At 30.8% G+C, this 25,405-nt stretch overlaps 7 protein-coding genes and 1 long non-coding RNA gene across 9 annotated transcripts; 4 read left to right on the top strand and 4 right to left on the bottom strand.

Annotated features, from left to right (window-relative positions):
• The first annotated feature begins 5,545 nt into the window (after nucleotides 1–5,545).
• LOC109603497 (odorant receptor 30a) lies at nucleotides 5,546–9,210 on the top strand. The gene is made up of 5 exons (XM_020019996.2): nucleotides 5,546–6,160; nucleotides 6,213–6,321; nucleotides 6,387–6,488; nucleotides 8,891–9,049; nucleotides 9,106–9,210. Exons 1-5 carry the CDS (start codon nucleotides 5,595–5,597, stop codon nucleotides 9,157–9,159), a joined length of 990 nt encoding a protein of 329 aa, XP_019875555.2. The 5' UTR covers nucleotides 5,546–5,594; the 3' UTR covers nucleotides 9,160–9,210.
• LOC126264520 (uncharacterized) lies at nucleotides 6,520–7,248 on the bottom strand. Its single transcript, XR_007547211.1, has 3 exons — nucleotides 7,204–7,248; nucleotides 6,970–7,151; nucleotides 6,520–6,657 (listed from the first exon to the last, which is right to left on the bottom strand). It is a non-coding gene; the product is annotated as an uncharacterized LOC126264520 (long non-coding RNA).
• Nucleotides 9,211–9,955: 745 nt separating the features above from the next.
• On the bottom strand, nucleotides 9,956–13,855 carry LOC109603490 (cytochrome P450 9e2-like). The gene is made up of 5 exons (XM_020019989.2): nucleotides 13,702–13,855; nucleotides 11,727–11,940; nucleotides 11,116–11,614; nucleotides 10,612–11,065; nucleotides 9,956–10,555 (listed from the first exon to the last, which is right to left on the bottom strand). The coding sequence occupies exons 2-5, from the start codon at nucleotides 11,924–11,926 to the stop codon at nucleotides 10,125–10,127; spliced, it is 1,584 nt and encodes a 527-aa protein (XP_019875548.2). The 5' UTR covers nucleotides 11,927–11,940; nucleotides 13,702–13,855; the 3' UTR covers nucleotides 9,956–10,124.
• Nucleotides 13,856–14,441: 586 nt separating this feature from the next.
• LOC126264517 (odorant receptor 13a-like) lies at nucleotides 14,442–16,535 on the top strand. The gene is made up of 5 exons (XM_049962837.1): nucleotides 14,442–15,156; nucleotides 15,229–15,337; nucleotides 16,114–16,215; nucleotides 16,270–16,428; nucleotides 16,482–16,535. Exons 1-5 carry the CDS (start codon nucleotides 14,459–14,461, stop codon nucleotides 16,533–16,535), a joined length of 1,122 nt encoding a protein of 373 aa, XP_049818794.1. The 5' UTR covers nucleotides 14,442–14,458.
• A 77-nt stretch (nucleotides 16,536–16,612) lies between these two features.
• On the bottom strand, nucleotides 16,613–18,792 carry LOC109603492 (integrator complex subunit 11). Its single transcript, XM_020019992.2, has 4 exons — nucleotides 18,151–18,792; nucleotides 17,438–18,097; nucleotides 17,060–17,383; nucleotides 16,613–17,002 (listed from the first exon to the last, which is right to left on the bottom strand). The coding sequence occupies exons 1-4, from the start codon at nucleotides 18,677–18,679 to the stop codon at nucleotides 16,728–16,730; spliced, it is 1,788 nt and encodes a 595-aa protein (XP_019875551.1). The 5' UTR covers nucleotides 18,680–18,792; the 3' UTR covers nucleotides 16,613–16,727.
• Nucleotides 18,793–19,046: 254 nt separating this feature from the next.
• On the top strand, nucleotides 19,047–20,844 carry LOC109603493 (single-strand selective monofunctional uracil DNA glycosylase). Its single transcript, XM_020019993.2, has 3 exons — nucleotides 19,047–19,279; nucleotides 19,336–19,946; nucleotides 20,572–20,844. Exons 2-3 carry the CDS (start codon nucleotides 19,368–19,370, stop codon nucleotides 20,842–20,844), a joined length of 852 nt encoding a protein of 283 aa, XP_019875552.2. The 5' UTR covers nucleotides 19,047–19,279; nucleotides 19,336–19,367.
• LOC109603494 (tRNA-specific adenosine deaminase 2) lies at nucleotides 20,837–21,520 on the top strand. The gene has a single exon (XM_020019994.2). The coding sequence runs from the start codon at nucleotides 20,837–20,839 to the stop codon at nucleotides 21,362–21,364; it is 528 nt and encodes a 175-aa protein (XP_019875553.2). The 3' UTR covers nucleotides 21,365–21,520.
• Nucleotides 21,521–21,592: 72 nt separating this feature from the next.
• On the bottom strand, nucleotides 21,593–24,493 carry LOC109603485 (coiled-coil domain-containing protein 39). Of its 2 annotated transcripts, none has more exons than XM_049962836.1 (9): nucleotides 24,399–24,493; nucleotides 23,431–24,123; nucleotides 23,127–23,293; nucleotides 22,942–23,073; nucleotides 22,753–22,889; nucleotides 22,575–22,690; nucleotides 22,453–22,523; nucleotides 22,192–22,405; nucleotides 21,593–21,808 (listed from the first exon to the last, which is right to left on the bottom strand). In XM_049962836.1, the coding sequence occupies exons 2-9, from the start codon at nucleotides 24,115–24,117 to the stop codon at nucleotides 21,647–21,649; spliced, it is 1,686 nt and encodes a 561-aa protein (XP_049818793.1). In that variant the 5' UTR covers nucleotides 24,118–24,123; nucleotides 24,399–24,493; the 3' UTR covers nucleotides 21,593–21,646. The 2 variants fall into 2 exon arrangements, with proteins under 2 accessions (XP_049818793.1, XP_049818792.1); XM_049962835.1 differs by lacking the exon at nucleotides 24,399–24,493 and adding an exon at nucleotides 24,171–24,310.
• Between the last annotated feature and the right edge of the window lie 912 nt (nucleotides 24,494–25,405).

Raw genomic sequence — 25,405 nt, forward strand, 5'->3', positions numbered from 1 at the left:
TTTGGTTGGACTAGAAGATTATGCTAAACTTGAAACTGAAGAAGACATACATGAATCACGATTTCAAGTTATTAAAAAATGTGTTGCCCTTCACAACGACCTTATCCAGTACAAAAAAATCAATTATTATAGTTATTACTTTGGTTAAACAAGGTTATTTTCAGATATGTTACCTTAATAAGACGCCACACAAGTACTTTTATTATGTTAGATTTCATGCTTTCATCCTTACAACTTGGCTCCATTCTTATTACCCTGATGTCCAATAATCCAGTAAGATATAATAATACACCCTCAATTGGATTTATTTGATTTAAGTAAACTTTTTTTAGAATGTTAGACTCGTGGACAAGTTTGTTCTTTTGTGGTACTTATTTGTAAATATTTACATTATGTGGGTTAATTATTATTATGGAAATGAACTTATTGTACAGGTACTACTTAACTTTATTAATATTAGGGGGACCGAAAAGTAATGTCGATCTTTGATGTGGTGTGCCAAAGACATTTTAAAGTTTTTGTTACTTGTTCACTTCTAAATAATTCCATATTACTTTTTTGGGTAATTTGGGGTGAAAAGGACAGAAGTGGAAACAAGTCCATGTCAAATAATCAAAGAACAGTTAGTTACGAATAATTATGTCTTTCAGAGCCTCAATATATCAGTGTTGGTGTATAATAAATTAAAATGGTACGAATTCAATGTAAAATGTAAACGAGGACTTATCTTAATAATGGCGAAGGCGCAGACACCACTTTCTATAAGTATTGGTCCATTGGCTGATTTATCTTTGCAGGCTTTTTTAACGGTAACTTTATTAGTATTGTCTTTGTACCATTGTGTGTAATTTATTTTTTTTTTTAGGTGATTCGTGCAACATTTTCCTACATGACATTCATGAAAAGTATTTATGAATAAGCCATTTGATTACAAAACAAATCGAGTAACTTTAACCTGTTAGTTAAATGAATTAATTAAAAACATTGTTAAAATAATTAGTTTTAATACACATATTTACAAAGTTAATGAAGTGTTTCCAAATATATGACATAAAAATAAAACATTTCCACAACACAACGAAATTAGTTTCAATTTCTTGTCCAATTAAAGGAATTCAACAAGTATCCTACTAAAAATTATTAAAAAATTTAGAGAAACTGCCCAAGTGGTACTTTTTAGTGACAAGGATAAATTTCATTTATATAAAAGTGATAGTTCTGCTTATGTTAAACATGTGAAAAGACAAAACTACTTAAAAAGTTTGTTACTCCCACAGAGAAACATGATGGTGGTTCTCCTTAGACTTATTTTTGCTCAGGGATATATTAAATAACAATTTGAAAAGTTACATCAAGCTAAATATCTCGATATTATCCTCCATTTAAACAAAAGAATCTAAAGAATCTAAAGAATCTAAAGAATCTAAAGAATCTAAAGAATCTAAAGAATCTAAAGAATCTAAAGAATCTAAAGAATCTAAAGAATCTAAAGAATCTAAAGAATCTAAAGAATCTAAAGAATCTAAAGAATTTAAGAATCTAAAGAATCTAAAGAATCTAAAGAAACTAAAGAATCTAAAGAATTCAAAGAATCTAAAGAATCTAAAGAATCTAAAGAATCTAAAGAATCTAAAGAATCTAAAGAATCTAAAGAATCTAAAGAATCTAAAGAATCTAAAGAATCTAAAGAATCTAAAGAATCTAAAGAAAGAATCTAAAGAATCTAAAGAATGTAAAGAATCTAAAGTATCTAAAGAATCTAAAGAATCTAAAGAATCTAAAGAATCTAAAGAATGTAAAGAATGTAAAGAATGTAAAGAATCTAAAGAATCTAAAGAATCTAAAGAATCTAAAGAATCTAAAGAATCTAAAGAATCTAAAGAATCTAAAGAATCTAAAGAATCTAAAGAATCTAAAGAATCTAAAGAAAGAATCTAAAGAATCTAAAGAATCTAAAGAATCTAAAGAATGTAAAGAATCTAAAGAATCTAAAGAATGTAAAGAATGTAAAGAATCTAAAGAATCTAAAGAATCTAAAGAATCTAAAGAATCTAAAGAATCTAAAGAATCTAAAGAATCTAAAGAATCTAAAGAATCTAAAGAATCTAAAGAATCTAAAGAATCTAAAGAATCTAAAGAATCTAAAGAATCTAAAGAATCTAAAGAATCTAAAGAATCTAAAGAATCTAAAGAATCTAAAGAATCTAAAGAATCTAAAGAATCTAAAGAATCTAAAGAATCTAAAGAATCTAAAGAATCTAAAGAATCTAAAGAATCTAAAGAATCTAAAGAATCTAAAGAATCTAAAGAATCTAATGAATCTAAAGAATCTAAAGAATCTAAAGAATCTAAAGAATCTAAAGAATCTAAAGAATCTAAAGAATCTAAAGAATCTAAAGAATCTAAAGAATCTAAAGAATCTAAAGAATCTAAAGAATCTAAAGAATCTAAAGAATCTAAAGAATCTAAAGAATCTAAAGAATCTAAAGAATCTAAAGAATCTAAAGAATCTAAAGAATCTAAAGAATCTAAAGAATCTAAAGAATCTAAAGAATCTAAAGAATCTAAAGAATCTAAAGAATCTAAAGAATCTAAAGAATCTAAAGAATCTAAAGAATCTAAAGAATCTAAAGAATCTAAAGAATCTAAAGAATCTAAAGAATCTAAAGAATCTAAAGAATCTAAAGAATCTAAAGAATCTAAAGAATCTAAAGAATCTAAAGAATCTAAAGAATCTAAAGAATCTAAAGAATCTAAAGAATCTAAAGAATCTAAAGAATCTAAAGAATCTAAAGAATCTAAAGAATCTAAAGAATCTAAAGAATCTAAAGAATCTAAAGAATCTAAAGAATCTAAAGAATCTAAAGAATCTAAAGAATCTAAAGAATCTAAAGAATCTAAAGAATCTAGAGAATCTAAAGAATCTAAAGAATCTAAAGAATCTAAAGAATCTAAAGAATCCAAAGTATCCAAAGAATCCAAAGAATACAAAAAATCTAATGAATCTAAAGAATCTAAGGAATCTAAGGAATCTAAGGAATCTAAGGAATCTAAGGAATCTAAGGAATCTAAGGAATCTAAGGAATCTAAGGAATCTAAGGAATCTAAGGAATCTAAGGAACCTAAGGAATCTAAGGGATCTAAGGAATCTAAGGAATCTAAGGAATCTAAGGAATCTAAGGAATCTAAGGAATCTAAAGAATCTAAGGAATCTAAAGATTCTAAAGAATCTGTATTTCAATAATACTAAAGACTGTGTAAGCAAATTTCATATAAGAAAAGAAAAAATCTGATTTTCTAAATATTTTAAGTTGAATTTAAAAAATAATGGAATTTTATGAAGGTTTTAATAATTGACTTTAATATTCTCATAAAATATTTACTATATGCCCTGTACATAATGATATGTTAAAATTTTGAGAATATTGGTGAACTTATGTGTAAGTCAGATATGTAGTTACCAGGGTCAGGGGTAGCGTGACAGCTTCGGGGTCGGTCCCGCCTATCATTCATTTAAAATGTATAGAAACATTCGCTAGAATTATTAATATGTTTTTGTAATATGTGTATGTATAAATTATAACGTTTAATTCTATTGTCTCTATTATTTTAATTACATACTAGCTCCTATTGGGTCAGGAATATGAAACGCTTAATAATCAGTGGCGTAGAAAAAATATATTTAGGTTTTCTTCTTTATTTAATTTGTTCTACATGTTTTGATCACCCCTTTTGGAAACATCTTGGTATTTCAAAATCAGTTTATGATTACCATGATGAAAACGAATTTACCTTTTTAAATGAGTCAATGAACATTTTAAACAAAGAATAGATAATAAAACAAAAAATGGGAGATGATATTTGACAACAATTATTCAGTCTATTAAAAGATAAAATAAAAATTCATAAAGAATGCTTGCGGAAGTAAATTAATTGAATTGTTGCTTAATTTTTATAAACCTGACCATTTTACAATTGAAAGTGTATCACAACCATTTAATTATCAACCAGATAAACTACTTAATTTTTTAAATAACTCATTAAATATAAAAGTATTAGAAGAAGATAAAGGCATAAAAACAAGGGAAGTATATTTCTTTACCAGACAACCTCGCCAAACGTTTTAAACAGTGTGGACTCACCAAAACATGAACAAAATGTCGCATTTAATTTCACAGGAGGTGCAACTCACGAAGACCTGAACAAAGGATTTCTCTTTTTAAATAATACAGTGAACTTATTAACTAAAGATGAGTTAATAAACGAATGTGGAGGAACATCGAAAAAGTGCGACAAGCCTATAAATTTAAAAATCATTTCTGATATGTGTAGAAATAGTCAGCAAAATATAAGTAAGGTGTTTGCAAAGTACCCACTAGATGAAGTTATCAATAATTTTTCCAGAAAAGCCATCGAAGGACAATGACAGTAAATTTCCTGTAAGTAAACCATTGTTTTCCATGAAGGAAAGGCCTAACTTCCTTCCGAAAGGTCTTTCACCCGTTTTACTAACAAAGAACATAGAAGTAGAAACATCGATTACTCAACATTCGAAAATGCACTTCCACAACGCTTTGTTCCAAAATGTCGACGATTTGAAGCTGATCAAATGGGAGAATTATTTGGAATATCAAGGCAAAGTAGATAAAAAAATAATTGTGTCAGTTAGTAATTTTGTGTCTTCCAGATTCTAAAATATTTTTCCAAAAATTGTACGAAGAAAAGACTAAGTTGTTCGAAGATGATATACCAACTGTTGATGCCATTCCCAAGAGTTTAAGGCCTGCAAATGGCAAAACATTCCAAAAAGACGTATTTAAGTTTCTACAGGTAATGGGGCAGATAGACAAGAAGTTCATTACTGCTATAGACACAAGAGATAAATTATTGATCGTATTTGATCAGCATGCTGCCTATGAAGGACTATGTTTGGAATATTTGGAAGAGAGTAATTCAACATACATTCGATACCAATTTAATTTTATTAACAACAAAGTTTTAGACTATAGATGTGTTAAAGTAGAATGTGCTACAACCACCATTTTTATTAGACAATGTGAAATTAAACTTTTACGAGATAATCAACCATTTCTGGACTCAGTTGGGTTGTTCATGGAGTTTCTAACAAACTATGTGAATATAATATATTCACTTTCTTCTCACCTAGTAAATATTTGTAGTAGAGCCATGATAATTGCAGCTTATCAGTATCACTTCGTTGTAAGTACTGAATAATTAATATGTCTTTGTGTATACATAAATTATAAGATGCAACTGCATCATCCATATTGTTTTAATTATACAGATATTTCAACTTAATTATTACTTTATATTATTACAATCAATATTTATATCAGTATATAAAGGGTTCATTAAAAGAATTACCTCATTGTCATTCGTTAGTTAGTCCATCAAAAATGCAACAGAAGAGGCACTTAGGTTTCCTAAAAAAGGTGGGACAAATGTGTGGCTTCAGTGAAAACATGGACCACAAAAATAAATTTTTAAGAAGCATTTATAAAATTTATTCACTAATGAGCCAGCCCTATTACATCGTGAACCTCATATTGGTGATTGGAGAAACGTCGACCAAAATGGATGATCCTGAGGTGCTGAGCGAAAGTTTGAGCTACATTGCTTTGTACATCATTATGTTCGTTAGTTTGATGTACATACAATCAAAGAGTGTTCAGAGATTGTTCAAGCAAATTGATGAAATGGAAGAAACTATTTTCAAAATGTCGAACAAAAATATAAAAGATATTTATGGAAAATACAGCAGAATAAACATTGTTGCTGGCAAACAAATTTTTTACGTGCTTGGAGCAATGTGCTTTTGTTTAGGTGTGCACCACCTTAAAATATTAGAAAGGAAACACTCCTTTATATACTATCAGTGGTACCCGATCGACACCGAAAAGTACTACTGGTTCGTCGCCTTCAATCAGAGCTGCTTTTTGACCGTTGCCTTCTTCTACATGGCGTACACAAAACTGTCCCCCATTGCTTTTTCCACCTACATTTTAGGGCGCATAAAAGTGCTGCAGCACATTTTGGTCGGGTTGGACGATTATGCTAAATTACAGCCCGACCAAGACATACATGAATCACGGTTTCGTGTAATTAAAAAGTGCGTTTCTATGCATAACGATGTTATAGAGTGAGTTTTTGGACAAACATAAATTCAGTCCATTTATTAAACAAATTTTCAGATATGTTACTTTAATAAGGAGTCACACAAGTACTTTTATTATGTTGGATTTCATGTTATCATCCTTTCAACTGGGTTCAGCTCTTATTGTTTTGATGTCGAATGACCAAGTAAGACAAAACAAATCTTATACAGCTCAGTTTGTTCCACATTTTTAAGTTCAACATTTTTTTAGAATATTAGACTTGTGGACAAATCTATTCTTTTGTGGTACTTACTTATAAATATTTATATCATGTGGGTCACTTATTATTATGGGAACGAAATCATTGTGCAGGTATTAATTACTTTTACTGTTTGTATGTACCTATCATTGTTTCTCATTCTATGTTCTTTGTCAGTAAAACGAGAGAAAAGCTTTTCGAAAGGAAATTAGGTCTTTGGTTCATAGAAAAACTATGATTTACTTGCAGGAAATTTACTATTATTGTAGACTGAAGGCTTTCCTGTAAATTCATAGATTACTTCATCTAGTAGATTAGCTTGAAAGGAATTTGAAGAATTGTGATAACCATTTGTACCTCTACAAGCCTCCATCGTGATTCTTTTTTTAATTATATTGGGTGTCACAGTTGTCACATTCCTTCTTTCTTGTAAAATTTCTATTATTTCTTATATTAATATTTCTACAGTTTTATTTAGGATGCTCAGGTCATGCTGAAATGGACAATTGATAAACTAGTCACAATCATTTCAAAAAGTGATACCTATTTCATTGTGACTAGTTTATTTTCAACTATTTTTAATAATATACTTACTTCGTTTTTTGAGTTATTATAAACACACAAGGGAATCTTTTTTATAATCACTCAGTTTGTTAGAAACTCCATAGACAACCCAGCAGAGTCCAGAAATGGTTGATTATCTCCCAAAAGTTTTATTTCTCATTGTCTAATAAAAATGGTGGTTGTAGCACATTCTACTTAAACACCTCAGTAGTCTAAAACTTTGTTGTTAATAAAATTAAATTGGAGTCGAATGTATGTAATTACTCTCTTCCAAATATTCCAAACATAGTCGTTCATGGGCAGCATACTGATCAAAAATTATCAATAATTCATCTCTTGTGTCTATAGCAGCAATGAACTTCTTGTCTACCGGTCCAATTACTTGGAGAAACTTAAATACGTCTTTTTGGAAAGTTTTGCCATTTGCAGGCCTTAAACTCTTGGGAATGGCATCAACAGTTAGTATATCATCTTGGAACAACTTGGTCTTTTCTTCGTACAATTTTTGGAAAAATATTTTAGAATCTGGAAGACTCAAAATTACTAACTGACACAATTACTTTTTTATCTACTTTATCTTGATATTGCAAATAATTCTCCCATTTGAGTAGCTTCAAATCATCGACATATTGGAACAAAGCGTTGTGGAAGTGCAGTTTCGAATGTTGAGCCATCGATGTTTCTACTTCTATGTTCTTTGTTAGTAAAACAGGTGAAAGACCTCTCGGAAGGAAGTTAGGCCTTTCCTTCATGGAAAACAATGGTTTACTTACAGGAAATTTACTGTCATTGTCCTTCGAAGGCTTTTCTGGAAAAATTATTGATAACTTCATCTAGTGAATAGTTTAGAAACACCTTACTTATATTTTGTTGAGTATTTCTACACATAACAGAAATGTTCATTAAATTTATAGGTTTGTTGCACTTTTTCGGTGTTCCTTCACATTCTTTTATTAACTCAACTTCAGTTAATGTGTTCACTGATTTATTTAAAAAGATAAGTCCTTTGTTCAGGTCTTCGTGACCTGTACCTTCTGTCAAATTAAAGGCGACATCTTGTTCATGCTTTGGTGGTCCATACTGTTGTCAGTTTGGAAGAACAGAGAATCAAGGTAAACAGAAAAGTAGGATTTCTACAGTCTCCACAAACTCAAAGCTGCTAGAAAGATACCAAGAACATCATACTGGAAGCAAATGGGATGATTGTGTTCTACTCTCTAAAGAAATAAATGAAGAGATCTAGGGAAAAGATTTTAAAATTGTTATTTAATTAACTTGAAGGAATATTAGACCATCCAGATAATAATTTCTAAAGAGAAAGTAAGGGCATCAGCCAAAATCAAAAATCAAATCAGTCAAAGGACTGACAAGTTGACCTGTTTTAATTGTCTAAACATATTTGACAAGATTTTGGATAGTAATATCACCATATTCATAAAAATCAACTAAATAAATAGGTAAAAGACCCCTGTCCAAGAGACCAGTAAACTAATACAAAAGTATTAATGTGTCAAAAACTATTTTGTTCAAAACGAATATCATACAATATTATCAAATTTATTTAAAAGCAGTGCCACACCAACTCTAGTGGTTTCAAATTTGCAAGAACACAGAAGCAGATGAACAATAGGATAACCAAAATGTAGGAAATATTCGGAAACTCTTTTTTGGAACTATTAGATCAGGATTAAGCTAGTTCTTACAAACAATATATAATATAATTTCTCATGTCGTCACCAAAAGAGATTAAAGGTTGATAACACCACATTCACAGATAAATTAGAAGGAAAAACCAGTTTAGGATGTTTCCATTGTAAATTAATTTCTAATAAAATGGACATCAACATTTTATGGTTCCATTTTATGATGTGTATTGTGTATTAGTCTACGTTCTTATTAATAATATGTTTAAAATTATATATGTAATTAGTAATTATGTCACATTTTGCAGAGCCTCAATGTATCTGTGTTGGCGTATAATAAATTAAACTGGTACGACTTCAGCCCAAAATGTAAACTGGCACTTATCATGATAATGGCCAAAGCTCAGACACCACTTGCTATAAGTATTGGTCCCCTGGCTGATTTATCCTTGCAGGCTTTTTTAACAGTAATTGTATCAGAATCTTGAACTGTATATTATGTTTAATATAATTCTTTTTACAGGTAATTCGTGCAACCTTTTCTTACATGACATTCATAAAAAGTATTTATGAATAACTTTATTACACACATTTTAGAAACAAACACATTTTTGCCACTGATATTACTATAAATATAATAATAATAATATAATAATATATAATATAGTATGCACAACACTTAGACTTAATACTAGAATAAAAATAACTGAAATATACACGAACCTAATCAATAATGATTAATGTTTTACTAATGTAAATCACCCACAGCTAACAGTTGATCAAATAGTTTTAAATAAAATGCATAAGAGAAAAGTTTGTCTTCTTTGTAGCCAAATCCTGTTTCAGAAGCTTTCAGTTGCAACTGAGACAAGCTGGTCTTTAGGTATTTGATGAGTTTATTTTACATTTTTCTTTGTTTCTACTAGTACCAATTTTGATTTTTCCCATGCTTTAGGATGTTTACGAAATATCTTCATTACCCTCTGTATATATGGTAGATAAGAGCACGATTCTTCTCCTGCTTCTAATATGATGGTTTTGGAGTTCTTTCTAGTAGCTTTAAATAGCTGAAGCTGAAGATACAAAGTGATCTTTAGGTATTTGGTGAGTTTACCCTTCTCTTTGTTTCTATTAGTACCAATTTTGATCTTTTCTATGCTTGTGGATGTTTACTATTTATGAGTCATTTTAAAGACTTTCAGCAGATACTCTCCTTGTGACTTTCAACCAGTGCTTCTACAACGCCAGGAGTAAAGGTGTCTTTATATTTTTTATTGTAGCTGCTACTCTTACTTTTTCCTTAGTAAGTCTAAGTAATGAAAGTTCAATGAAATTGAACAACAATACCACAAATAGTAAAAGCAATTAAGACAATTGTTTTATTCTCTTTATTTAGGTAAACGGTGGATGAACTGTCACTAATACTGCTATCTATTTAAGTGGAACAACAAATACTATTTAAAATATACATATTAATAAGACCTAGAAACTAGATTATAACTAGATATTAATTATACAATATTAATAATAAGCACATATGAATTATAATTTTTGTAGACCAAACCAAAAACCATTTTCAGAAGTCAAATTGAAGCTTTTCCTGCAAATTTTCAACGGAATTACCGACTCCTTAACAGGTATAATTTTAAAATTAGCTAAAAGGTGGAAGTAGACTGCTTTGGTTTCCATAATGGCAAACCTTGATCCAATACAGCTTCTTGGCCCAACTCCGAAAGGCAGATAAGTGTAGGGTTTGATGTTGCCTTTGTTTTCATCATTGAATCTTTCTGGATCGAACTTATCTGGATCTGGGTAATATTGAGGATCTCTATGAAGGCCGAAAAATGGCAAGAAGATTACGTCGTCTATCTTTAAATGTATCGGTTTTTCGTCTGGGAGTACTGGTTCGATTGTGTAAGGTTTAGTGCAGATTCTGTCTGTACCGGGAGCATTGGGCCACTTTCGAAGGCTTTCTAAAATATTAAACAACATTATAACATAAGTAGGTACAAGTTTTTTGATATTTTACCTGATACAACCATGTCCATGTACTTCATTTTCATTAAAGCCTCATAAGTTAATTTTGCTCCACAATCTTTTAGTGTCTGCTGAATTTCCTCTCTAAGCCTATCTTGGACATCTTGATTGACGGCTAACTCGTAACACATGAAACACATCAAAGAGGACACAGTTTCAAAACCAGCAAAAAAGAAAACCAAAGCCTGTGCTGTCACATCATCATCGGTTAGACTAATATCTTTCTTTGTTTTGCCAATTTCAGATTCCTCAACAGTTGCAAAACCGGTATCAATATCTCCACTCTTTCCATCTTCGTATTTATGCAAACCTTTCCTGGCTTCCATTAAAATCTGTATCAAATCAGAACGCAAAATTCCCTTTTCTTCCCTGGTTTTTATTGTTTCAACGATTATACTTTTGAAAAATGAATACTCGTCTTCACTAAACATTTTAATGTTCAATAACTGAAACTTGAGTAATTAAAATATGTTCCAAGTATTGATAACATTCTTACTTTGAATAATTTTGGAAAAGCGAAGAATCCTAGAAACTTTATGCCCTTCCAGAAGCCACTAAAGTTGGTCATATTCCTACCCATGACATAAAACTCATTGTCTTTGTCTTTTAATGAATTAATTTCAATTCCAAAAACCGCAGTTGCTATCACGTCATTGGTAAATCTGGTAAATATATCCTTCATTTCTATTGTAGTAACATCCTGGTTACTATTTTGTTTAAAATGGTCAACAAAGTCGTTGGCACATTCGGAAATTAAACCAAACATCATCTTCATTTTACTACTTGTGAAGGAGGGACTTACTGTCGCTCTCATGTCCTTCCATTTTTGACCTCTTAAGGAGACTAAATTTTTTCCAAAGATGTTATCACTTTCCACTGGAACGAGTGGTCTATGATCCATGAAATGATCAAAGTCTTTGACTGCCATTTGCTTGATCAGATCTGGGTCCCTTAGTATAAGAGTTGGTTTTAAGAACTGATAAAATCCGGAGTATCTGTCTTGAAAAAATATGTTATTAGCAATTACAGTTTAAAATACTAAATATTTAATATGTCTAAAATCAATTTACCTGTTTTATTAAACACCATCATAATTAAATTAATTACCTAGTGTTTGGAAACATGTTGTAGAGATACAAAACCATTTCAGTGAAGCTTTGTTTACGGGAAACCATTCCCCAACTGTCACCAAAGAAAATCGTAGGATTGCCTTGTTTTACACCGACACTCTTCCAGTATTTGTGGGGCTTGATCACATATAAATATGTGACAGCCATACAAATCAGTGAAATTAATATCCACAGCATTGTGATCAGAACGTCTGTAACAAGAATACAATTAGTGAAATAAATGAAATACCAAAAAGTTTAAAAAGACATGAAATATATAAATAGAAAATTATATCCGTTGCTTCATGTTTCCTATTTTCTAAGTCCAGTTTGAGGTCGAGAATAGCTGGCTGCCTCCTTGGCATTCACTAAATTAAAGTGAGGCATAATTTTTAAGGCAATGCTTCCCATTCTTCTGTCAGTGCTGCCATCTTCATGCAAGTATCCATATCATCTCTTCCTTTCTTTGATAATCCTCTTTTGGTTTTTTCCTCTTCTTCATCTATCAAATCAATTTCTTTGTCTTCCTTGACACCCTTTTTCATAATAAAAAACAAATGATCCAACCTATAAAGGTGGTCTACACAGATTCTATTGGGTTAGAGCTCCGAGACCCTACCTAAGTCAGCATGACGTTTCTTTCCCCCTTCTTTCTAATTCTTCCTATCATATACTTCATCCTCATCATCCTCTTTGGCATCTCTTGCAGAATCATCGTCTGAACTCTCAATCCAACTAGCCATGTTAGATATTTGTCGAAGTGTTTTTCTTTGATGCTCTTTTCGTTATCTTTTCCTCTTCATCACCTTCCAAATCAAATTCCTCATCTTCTTTGACACACTTTTTCATGATAAAAGTAAAATTAACCAAAAGCTTGCTGCTTTGCCGCTGTATTTTGTAAGCTCAATGATAAAATTAAAGAGAGCCAGAACTCTTGAGGCACTGCTTCAATAAAATATTCAAAGGTAATAGATTGGTTATTTCTGATATGAAGTTACCTTTGTAGGTGATCTACACAGGTTCTATTGGGTTAAGTTAGGTGAGTTGGGACCAAACTCTTATACAAGTGAAACCATAATAGGTTGAATAACTCCAGAAGACAAAGATGACTTTCTGTGAGAGAGGTACATAAATCTAGTTACAAAGTAGAAAATGTTGTTTGCCAACATAAAAAAATGAAAGATTCAGATTAGTCTAATCTTAAATCTATGAAGTGTCTTCAGACTCACTATCATACATTCATGTTTTCTACCTCAGTTACTTCACCCTTCTATCTAATTCTTCTTCCTATCATACACTTCATCCACATCATCCTCTTTGACCTCTCCTGCAGAATTATCGTCTGAATTCTCCATCCAACTATACATATCAGGTATTTATAGATGCTCATTTCTTTGCCTTTTCCTCTTTTTCATCTTCCAAATCAATCTCCTCGTCTTCCTTGAGGTCATCAATTAGAATACCACGTTTCTTTTCTTATTATTCTTCCTGTCATATAATTCATCCTCATCGACCCTCTCTTCAGCTGATCATCTCTTAGTCTTTCCCTCTTCTTCATCTTTCAAATCAATTTTCTCTTAAGGGAGACGCTTTTTGATCATAATAGAAAATTTATTCAAAAGTTTGCTGCGCTTACTAAACTGTTCTTCGGTTTCTTCAGCTGACAATATATTATGTTAATATATGAAGTAAACAACTTTCTCCTTCACAAGACATAAATTTTATTTTATTTATAGTGAACATAAAATAAATAATGGTTTATTAAGGTAAAAAACTATACGAAATAAATATAATTAATAACAAGTGTATATAAATAAAATAATTTTTAATATTTGTTTATTTTAAATTAAAAAAAGTCGAATAATTCCATTTCCATTCGAGTGACTCAGACATGGTCACTCGTCATGATATAACCTAATTATTCAGGTTAGTTTAAAAATACAAACAATATTCAGTTGTAACTTATTGCTTACCTTTATTGAGTCACCATAAAAAACACGATTCACCTTTATTATACAAAAACTTGTCACACTATGACTATATAAATAATATCTAAAAATTAAAGATAACGATTGATATTGGATGTAGTAGAAATTTTAGATTGTTTATACACACGAGACGCATTACAGTGTTATAAATACATGTCATGTAATGATGAGAAACGCAAGTCACGATTAATAAACAAACAGTGATAAATTGGATTTTTATAACTTGTAATGATTTTAAACGAATTTAATAGTACTATGTTTACCATCCGGTATACTTTGTTTATTGTTTAGGTCTTTTATAGAAAAGGTTTTTAAATACATACAATGCATTATTGTTTGGGGATGCTTTTCTCGATCCAAAATTGGATCCTTGATTCAAGTCAATTTATGTGTACCAATGGAAAGAATGATCATCTATGTTCGATGTTATTTTTTAAATTATAATATTCATATTATACTCTAAAATTACCATTTTTTACTACATTGCACTGAATAATAAATATGTTTTTGTAATAAGTATGTGCAAAAAATTATAACGTCCAGCTACATTGTCTCTGTTATTTTAATTACTTACTTCTACTTAATTATTAGTTTATATTACCATAAAAAAAGCTTCATTACTTGTGTAGTATTAATAAAAGAATTGTGTCACCATTATTTGTTAGTCAGATCAGATTTAATCTTGGTACGCAAAATGAAAGAATTTTTCTTTCATTTAAGTTTTTTAAAAAAGGTACAACAAATGTGCGGCTTAAGTGAAGGACGGGATCACTCAAATATGATTTTAAACAGTATTTATAAAATTTACTGTTTAACTAATAAGCCCTTTTATATATTAAATCTTTTACTGGTTGTTGTTGAAATGACGATGAAAATGGATGATCCCCAAATTGTGGGGGAAAGTTTGAGTTATTTTGCCCTGTATATTATTATGTTTGTTAGTTTGTTGTATATACAGTCCACGGACATTCAGAAGTTGTTTAAAGAAATTGATGAAATGGAAGAAACGTTGTCCACGACGTCAAACAACAGTATAATAGAAATTTATGGAAAATATAGTAAAATAAATATAGTTGCTGGACAACAAATTTTCGGTGTTTGTGGAACATTTTGCTTTTGTTTCGCAATACACCACCTCAAAATTTTAGAAGGAAAGCGGTCCTTTATATATTATCAGTGGTACCCGGTGGACACCAACAGATATTATTGGGTCATAGCTGTTAACCAGTTCTTCTTTTTGACAGTGGCTTTTTTTTATCTGATGTACACTAAATTGTCTGTTATTGCTTTTTCCACCTACATTTTAGGACGCATAAAAGTTTTACAACATATTTTGGTTGGAATGGACGATTATGTTAAATCTGACTCAGTAGAAGACATACATGAATCTCGGTTTAATGTCATTAAAAAGTGTGTTTTACTTCATAACGAACTCATAGAGTGAGTTTTTTTCTATATTTTATATATTATTAATATTTTGCCATTTTGTAATGAGAGAAAATTATTTTTCAGATATGTTATGTTAGTAAGGCGACACACAAGCACATTCATTATGTTGGATTTCATCCTATCATCTTTACAACTGGGTTCTGTCCTAATTGCTCTAATGACCAATGATGAAGTAAGACATAATCAGTCCTTTACAATCCCTAAATAATTAATTTACTTTTTAACGTTTAATTTTTTAAAATATCATAACTTTTATTCATCAAAATTATTTCCATTACAATCAATAGTTCTTTATTAACCTTTTCGAAGCAAATTTACACCATGAAGAAAAGGTACGTGAAACAGAACAAAAGATTAAGTTGTTATGACTTCTTTACAATTAAACCATTTAATAAGTAACATTAGACAATAACGTGAATGACAGAATTTCTCATTTAACTTTTTGAAGCTTCCTTAGAGTCTTTGAAGCCACATGTGTCATTTCTATTGACTAAGGAAGCTCGTCTTTGATTAAGTTTTTCAAAAATTGGGTAAAATTGTAACTAACCAGTAGATACTTTAATTAATTAATCCCTTAATTTATAAATACATTTCTTTTAACACAAAAAGCATATCAAAACCTTCAATCCCCTAAGTGAGGGTGGGTTAAAAGTTGTCCCCCTGACAATCTCTCAGTTTGTAATATACAGTACGAAAAGAGTTTGATACATCTGAATCCTGAAAGAGACATCATGTACAATAGAGACAGTATGCCTCCCACTATGGGAGAGACTTCTACTGTCTCTATCCTGCATGATGTCTCCCTCTAAATTCAGACGGGTCAAATGCTTTTCCTACTGTATATAGTTTAACAGAGAAATATTAAAATATAGTATAAATGTTTAATAAACCCAAAAACGTAAATTACTTCCTACACCTTGAACATATATTTATAAAATACATTTTTAGAATGTTAGATTTGTGGACAGAGTTGTTCTTTGGTGTTACTTATGTGTAAATATGCACATCATGTGGGTCTCTTATTATTATGGAAACGAAATTATTGTACAGGTATAAAATATTTTTATAACTACAAATATAATTCGTAAATGTTATATTTTACAGAGCCTTAACATATCGTTGTTGGTCTATAATGAATTAAATTGGTACGAATTCAACTTAAAATGTAAACGAGGACTCATCATAATTATGGCTAAGGCCCAATCACCACTTTCTATAAGTATTGGTCCACTTGCCGATTTATCTCTTCAAGCTTTTTTGACGGTAACACCATTAATGGTACTATAAATAATTTTTGAAGTAATTTTTTTTAATAGGTAATTCGTGCCACATTTTCTTACATGACATTCATGAAAAGTATTTATGAATAAGTCACATAAATTTACAATGTAGTTCCAATAAATATAAAATGTTAAATGTTTCATTGTTAAAATTAAATCAATATAAATCTTAAAACAATTGATTTTAATTTATTATGTAAAAATTCAATATTACATCAGACTATAACAATCTTATTTTGAATTTCTGGCTGAAATTCACAATTACATACTAAATAAATAAATTTATTTTCCCATATTATTAAGTATACTTAAAATATAGCTCCCTAAATCTTCGTCTTGGTTGGTCCAAGAAACGTATACACTTTTCTGATCGTCCTCGTCTCCTTCAACTTTAACCAGTACCGACTCAACAGATATTTCACCTTCTGAAAACGTTACGTTCCATTGGGGCAATTTTTCCTTAATGAAATCGTGAAGTTTGTGTGCAGTTGCAGAAGCAGAACCCGAATCATTTATGTGAACTGTAGACGTAAACCGGACTATATGCCGAACAATGCCTGGGAAAGAAAGACAAGGTGCCACAATTAATATTTAAGGGCTTTTTGAAGTCTTACCAGCTTCTCTGCACGCCTCGTCCACTTCCATCATGCTTACACTACTGTCCTTCATCAGCAGAACCCCGTGAATGGTCCTGCGACGCTTCGGATCTGGTGGCAGGAGACTGTATTTCTTCGCTTCCTTCTTCAGCAATGGCAAAGACACGTCGATCGGAATCTTGACTGGGGTCGTAATGATTGCTGTTTCGCCGTTCGCCGGATTGTAGCATTTGATTTTGAACTCCTGGTGGATCTTCTCTTTCAGGAACTCCATTTTTTCGGCCTCGCCGTGCACTAACATCACATTGCGGGGCTCACAATATTGAATCAGCTGCATTATACCTAGAATTCAATTAATTGTACACCTAATATTAATAATAAAGAGGTAAAGTGTACCTTTAGCATCAGCATGGGCAGAGAAGCTCATATATTCCACAGCCATTTTAACTTCAACCACCATACGGTTTTCAAATTCTATTCTCTTTGCCCCATTAAGAATTTTGTGCCCAACTGTGCCTTGTACACAAAATCCAGGCATGATGACCATGTTGTTCTCTGATGGGGCCCATTTCTTGAATATCTGTAAACTTAAGCCTGCGTGAAGCATACCAGGAGTAGCAAAAACCACCATAGGACCAGGATTATCAATATATTGCCTGTCAAATGGTTTAATATGTTTGAAATCAAACATATTCCTTTGCACAAAAGTCTTCCTAATTTTCTGATTAGTCCAAGTTATGAACATTTTATAGTAATTGTTGGCTTTCTCTGTTAAACCTAAGGCAAAATAAACTGGGGCTTTCAGATTCATACGTTCCCAATAAGTTTCTAATAATATACACAATTCCTGCGCCCTACCGAGGGCGAATACAGGGATTAAAACCTTTCCACCTCGGTCTATACATTCATGGACTTTTTTCAGGAAATCCCTTTCTCGACATCGTTTGGAATCACGTATTGTGGTGGCGTAGGTTGACTCAGATATCAGTAAGTCTGGTCGACACTTATCCACCCAGGCTGCCCCCAAATGTCTATCTGGAGTCATATTATAATCACCTACAAAATAAATTATTGTAGTAAAATTCTACCAATAAAGAAAGACAACATACCAGTGTAAACAATTGACTGAGAACCAACTCGGACCCAAAACATGGCTGCTCCAAGTACATGTCCAGCATAATAGGCTTTGATTTCTAACTCACTATCCACCATGACGGATTGATGTAAAGTGACAGCCACCACTTTCTTCATACAGTCCTTGATCATTTGTGAGGTGAAGAAGTTCTGGTCGCCTTTTTTCTCCACAGAGACTTTCCTCATGTCCTCCAGCAGAATGGGGGCTATGGCTTTGGTGGGGTGGGTCATATAGATCGGCCCACTGTAACCCACCATCTCAGACATATAAGGAAGGGCACCGCAGTGATCCAAATGGAAATGAGATATGATGACAGCATCGATGAAAGGTGTAAGTGGCCCATCGGGACTTATGTATGTGAAGTCTGGGAACCTTCGTTCATCGTTGTAACCCATGTGCATTCCGCAGTCCAGCATGATGTTCTTACCGCCCATTGAAAGTAGTAAGCAGCTTCTGCCTACATCTTGGCCGGCGCCAAGTGGAGTTACTTTTATGTCCGGCATTTTTCAATTTCAAGTTTGTGTTAGCTATCACCGGTAATGTTTAATTGACTTATTTGTCTATAAACACTCTATCAACATATTCATTTGTCTTTGTTTATCTAGAAACCATTTGTTTTGATGGCATACTGTGATACCTTGTTATTGTAGGTTAATCTTCTTCTTCAACAACTTGCCGCCTTAATATAAATAATAAACATTTTTTTAACCATTTGTTATAACTTATTTAAAATATTAAATTAATACTTAATTGGTCGTTAGATTAATTTAGTGGGTACAAAGCAAATGTGTTTTAGTATAAAAAGTAAAAGTATGTATGTGTATCACTTTTTCAGGTTTGTTAATATTTGTGCATTCCATATAAATTAAATCAATTGAATTCAATTCACAATGCGCTTGAAAATTATTTAAAAATAATTGTGATTAGATATTTCTACTTCAGTAGCCTTGATCTTAGGAAACAATAATATAACCTATAATTTTCACGGTTTTGTTTGGATGAATTAGAACTTCTAATCTAATCTAATCTAATTTAGAAGTACATCTTACTTAGTTTGTTTATCAGGTAGTTCTTTGTATGAAATACTTAAAATTATGTGCTAAGTAAGACTCTAACGTATGGCTTTTGGTTAAGTAATTTCTGTTACTAAACTACTTAGGTGTGTGTGCTGTGTGTATCAAGAAGGTAAAAATGTTACGAAGGAAATTATTCCATGATGAACAAGCTCCTTCAAGCAAAGCTATAAAATTAAACGATAATCAAGTATCAGAAACATCTAAGTACTTTACTCCATCTTACCCCGATCAGATTTTAAAAATCCAACTAAACTTAAATCAGTTGTTGGCAAAATTGAACTTTATTGAAGGTAAAATACATTACGTATATAACCCCCTGGAATATGCCTTCGACACAAATGAAATGTACATCAGAAAATATTGCACATCAAGAAAGCAAGTAGTATTTGTTGGTATGAACCCAGGCCCTTATGGCATGTGCCAGACGGGCGTTCCTTTTGGTGATGTTAGTATGGTTCGTGATTGGTTACAATTATCCGGGGACGTAAATAAACCCCTAACAGAATGTCCCAACAGACCAATTCAGGGGTTTCAGTGCACTCGAAAGGAACAGAGTGGTCATAAATTCTGGACGTTGCTGAAGGAAATTTGTGGCACACCTGAGACTTTTTTCAAGAAATGCTTTGTTTATAATTATTGTCCGTTAGCTTTTATGAAGGCGGATGGTGGAAATGTGACACCATCTGAGATTAAGGTATTTATGTATGTCTAAAGTCGATGAAATGAGTTTATTTTGTTATAGGATCATTCTTAAAAATTACAAGACTTGGAGAAAGACAAATTTTGGTTTTTATTTTTATAAAAAATGTTGTAACACTTCAAAATTGCATACAAAAATTAAATTAGGGGGCTAAATTTTTCCAAATTATGATTATGTGAGTTTGGAATATTTAATGTACATAAGTTCATTAAAAATATATTATGTTTTGTTAGTTTTTTAGTTTTACAGTGCATCAGGTAATTTTTTAAAAATTTCTTTGCTCTTAACTTATGAATATTGGATCACCTTATTGATTTATTACGTTTAAATCTTTAATTTAATATATATAATTAATAATTATATATTTTGAAAATAATTTAACACAATATTGCCCCAAATATTGGGTAAAAAATAAGTACCTAATTTATTTCAATAGTTTATCTTATGGTTATTGGTGTAGCAAAATTTTTTGAAAAATTACTTTGAGTATATGTATTTAATAATTAATTATATAGTCTCTATAAAAAAGTGTGGAGATCCAAAATTAAGTTATGGCTATTTTCAAATAAATTCAAATAATACAAAAGACAGTTTTATATGAATGGAAACGTTGTTTTAGGGAGACCAAAAGAAAACTCTAGAAACAGCCTGCGACGCCGCCTTTTTCGAGATAATAGAACTCCTGAGCCCGGAAATAATTGTCGCCGTTGGCGAATACTCAGAAAGAAAGGCCAACACGTTGTTAAAAGTGTGCAGTCCACCGCTGGGCAACATCAGAATAGTGCGACTGCCACATCCGAGTCCTCGGGCACTGAACAACCAAAACTGGCCGGAGAAGGCTAGACAATTTTTTGAGGAGAACAACTTGTTGCCCTATTTAAAAAATGAGTGATACTGCAAACGACTTGACTGACGAAGAGGTGGGGTTCATGGACAAAGCATTCTCCTACGCTTACGAAGCGTTGGCAGAAAAAGAAGTGCCAGTCGGTTGTATTTTGGTGTACAACAACGAAATACGTGGCGTTGGTCGCAACACCGTCAATGAAACAAAAAATGCCACAAGGCACGCCGAACTAAACTGCATAGATCAATTATACGAATATTGCACTTCTAACAGTCTGGACCACAAAAAGGTGTTTTCAGAGACTTCTGTATATGTAACAGTAGAGCCTTGTATAATGTGTGCTGCAGCCCTGTATGATTTGGGCATCAAAAACGTGGTTTATGGATGCAAAAATGATCGATTTGGTGGACAAACGGTTTTTAATGTGGCTCAGGTTTTAAACACAAGGACGGTTGTTAAAGGGGGCCACAGAAGTGAAGAGGCACTTAATTTGTTGAAAGAATTTTATGATGGTGTTAATCCAAACGCCCCACCTTCAAAAGTCAAAGTTAGGGGGAAGAAATGTTAATTTTATAATACTTTATACTTTTTATATTTTTATAAAAACAAATCGTCTTTTTATTTTTCTGTTAATATTTAAAATAATTCATTTTTATTTTTTATACTTATTTTTTATGTCATTATATTATGTTATCTTTTTGAAGTAAATATTTTAATTATTTAATCAGTCTATTAATAATAAAACCTAAAACTAAACCTCATGACACTTTATACAAGTATTACTTGAACTACAAAAAATATTTATGGACTTATTTATTGCTATATTTGTATATTTTTGTTAAGTACATAACTACAACCGTTCTAATGATTTAGGAATCACAATTTTTAAACTGCAATTATATTCTGTCTTCAATATCTTTGAGTACGTTTTACGGTTCCATAATTCCAATAATTTTCGATCACGTAGGTACATTTTTTCTCTCAAACCTTTGATCTCCTTCTCATTGTTTATCTAAAATAGAAAGTTATAAGTAACTCTATATCTACATCTGAAAGATGATCAAAATAATACTTCAAAAATAATAATGTGGTGCTAAAATTGTATCAAAAAGCCTAAGTTGTTTTAATTAATACTCCAGAAATATCAAATATAAAATACTTTCTAATAATTTCACAGTTTTCGATAAAGTTTTAACGTTATTATAGCACTAAAAATTTTTACATTACATTTTCTACTTAACATGATGAGTTTCAGCACCTTTGGTACCACATTTTTGATCTATTATCAAAAAACAACAAAGATATCTTATCAAAATTATAGTGATTTATAAAAATTCTTAAATTTAGATAGTATTTAAAAAAATCATAAGTAAATGACCAAATACATATTATTACTTTTTCTGCAAGTAACTTATCCTGTGATTTCTTAAGCTGCTCTATAGTATTATCACGTAATATAAGTTGAATTTGCATTTCAGTTAGATCCAGAATTGCCTTCTTAGTGACTCCTTCAAAATCACCGTTTTCCTTTACAATAAGCTGCTTCTCCATTTCCATTAGCTTCGTCAGTTGGAGAAACTGGTTCATCAGATCATTAGATTCCTTAGATCTAAAAGTATAAATAAATAAAGATACAAATTTGTTGAGTAAATTTACATCCTTGAGATTTCCTTGTTTGTTTGTTTCCAAGATTCCATTATAATATAATATTCAACGTCATAGCATTCCTAAGATGTACATAAGTTAATAAAAATTAAAGGAGGTATTGTATTTAATACTTCTGTGCCTTCTTCGGTATTCTCAAAAGCACATAGATATTCAGTATCTTCTGGTTGGAGATTATATGCTGATGAGACCTTGTCTTCACGTCCTTCCTCCACTGAGTTATTCAAATCTGCTTAACAAGAATGGAGAAAATCAAGAAACTGGATTATATCTACTTATGTGTACTTATACTCATCAACTCTCTTTGATTTCGAACTTCTTTTTCTTTTTCTAGTTTGTTATTCAATCCAACAACTTGAGATTTTAGCTCATTAATTTCAACGATCAATTTCTCCGTTTGTTTACTCTTCTCTTCCACTTCTTTGCATCTAATAAAATTAATTATTTACCTTAAATATATCAGACGTTATGTTTTGTTACCTAGCTTCGAACTGATTCCTCTCTTTGGTAATTTTCTCTAGAGTTTCCTTTTGTTGTTTCATAATATTTTTCAGCTCTTCTTTTTCCTTTAGCCACTGTTCTTCCTTCGACTTATGTATGCTTTTAATTGCCCTTTAAAACAAACATAAACTAATAATAATGAAATAAATGTTTGATAATATTACTGTAGCTTTTTAGTAAGGTTCGAATTTTTTTCTTCCTCTTCTTTAACATTTGTTTCTAGAGTACGCATTTTAGCTTTTATTATTTTTATGCTTTCATTATTAATACAGTTTCGATTTTTCTGCTCCAATGAGGATTTCCTTTCGAGTACAATGTCATCATTTAAATCCTAGAATTAGTTGTAACGTAACTTAGAAGAACTTCTAAGCTACAATTTGTGACAAAATATCAACATAACTTAGAGATAATAGAAAATATTGTGAAGGCAATTTAAGAATAATGAAAGAAACAATTTAATTTAGAAACCTTAATTTTCTTCTCGAGTTCTTTGATGGTTTTTCCATATTTCATGGTTGCTTCTAATAACTTCTTATGCCGGTTGTTTCCAATTTGATGTATAACATGGTGACCACCCATTTTCTCTTCTTCTGGTTTGTTGGACACCAATGTCTTCCATTTGCACACAATATCCTCAAATTTCTTTTTCTGCACTTCAACTACTAAATCCAACTGCTTCTTCATTTCCGACCCCTTCTGCTTTAACAGGTTGTCATCCATTAACTCAGATGTTTCATCTGTTTCTAACATAGTTGATATAGAAGTGGTATCATTTAATAAGTTATGAAATATTTCCACCAACTGCTCTAGCATCATTTGTATGGAATATCTTAAGTTCTCTCGACACTCAATTTTAACGCTTTTAGTATCATCTTCTAAAATGTCTTTGTCAATGTCTATATTAACCAGTTTTAACTCTTTCAACTGAACTTGCTTGTCTAATTCCTTCAATTTGTGCTTAATAACCATCAAGCTTTCATACATTTCAAGACCTGACCGTTGCTTCTCATGAATCTCTTTAGTCAATAATGTAAAACGCTTTTTCTTATTAATAAATTGTCTCTCCAAGGAGTATCTGTTGTTGGACGGTGTGAACGTGTTGCAATATACTGCCAGGGATTTTTTATGAGATGCTGACATTTTAGAGGACGTCATCCTGGTCTAAAATATAAGTATTATAATGTAGATGACTACGAATATAAGCTTACCATGATTTTAATCTTGTGGTTTAAGTTATATTTGAAAACATTTATTAACTTTGACTGATGTTTCAATATACAAATGAATTACTTAAATTTCTTTAAATTTTATACATATAATTAACATTAGCTACAACATTACAAGAAGAAGTTTTAACATTTTTATGTGACATGTGTCAATTTTCCGAATATAAAAAAAACATATTTAATTTGCCATAATGTGTAATATCTACTCACGTTATTATTGCTTATACATATATTTATTTATTCTTTTTATAATTAAGCATATACAGTATATAAAAAAAAATGTGACTCCAAACAGAAATATCAAGTGGAAATAATTGACATATTAATCAATCAATATTTGAGGTAATCACAGTGATTTGAAAAACAAAAGGAGTACAAAAAATACATCTTAATACAGTTTTAGTTTTTGTATCACATTTTAATTTTAAAACTGGCGCATCCACCATTCTATAATTCAATTAGAAATAATAAAATTTTAAAATGTAACGACTCAGAAGCAAACTGACGTAAATTGTTTCTTTGGGAGTTACAACTAGAAAACGCTTATTTCTGCCCTTCTTCAGTTTTTTAGGTATAAGAGCACTTGTTTGTTCTAGAAATCAACTTTATTCAACCCTTCTAGATGTACATAAATGAGATTTAAATAAAAAGTTGTTTAAAAATTATATTAAATTTAACTGCTATGGGTGTATATAAAAATTGTTTAAATTCTGAATTATTTACACGTAAATTGTTTACGTTAGCTTACTTCTGCATAAAAATAAAAATTGATAATTGTGCATAAATATAAAATAAACACTTATCCATATAACAAACAAACAAATTATCTAGTCCATATTATCTAATAAAAAATTCTTTTACTTTTTTAAGCAAATTGCTGATGATATAATAGAGTAATTATTATTATTTTTAACCATGATTATATACAATTTTTTGAACAAAATTTATCGGTAAAGTCCGTCGTCCTTATGAACTAAAAGTAATCATACATTTCTTTGTTTAATATTATTCATGTTGTGTGTGATTACTTAAACTATATATTATATATATGAACCACTTCAGAAATATAATTTGTCGTTTTTTGTTATTTAATAAGCAGACGACTCTAATAGTGAACATTTTGAATAATATTGTTGTGGTAATTAGAGTTAAAAGAACGTTTGAACACTTTTGACATGTTATGTTAAATAAATTCTACTATAATACAAAATCTACAA

This window comes from Aethina tumida, chromosome 2 (assembly GCF_024364675.1).
Source record: "Aethina tumida isolate Nest 87 chromosome 2, icAetTumi1.1, whole genome shotgun sequence".
In the NCBI taxonomy this organism is placed as follows: Eukaryota; Metazoa; Arthropoda; class Insecta; order Coleoptera; family Nitidulidae; genus Aethina; species Aethina tumida.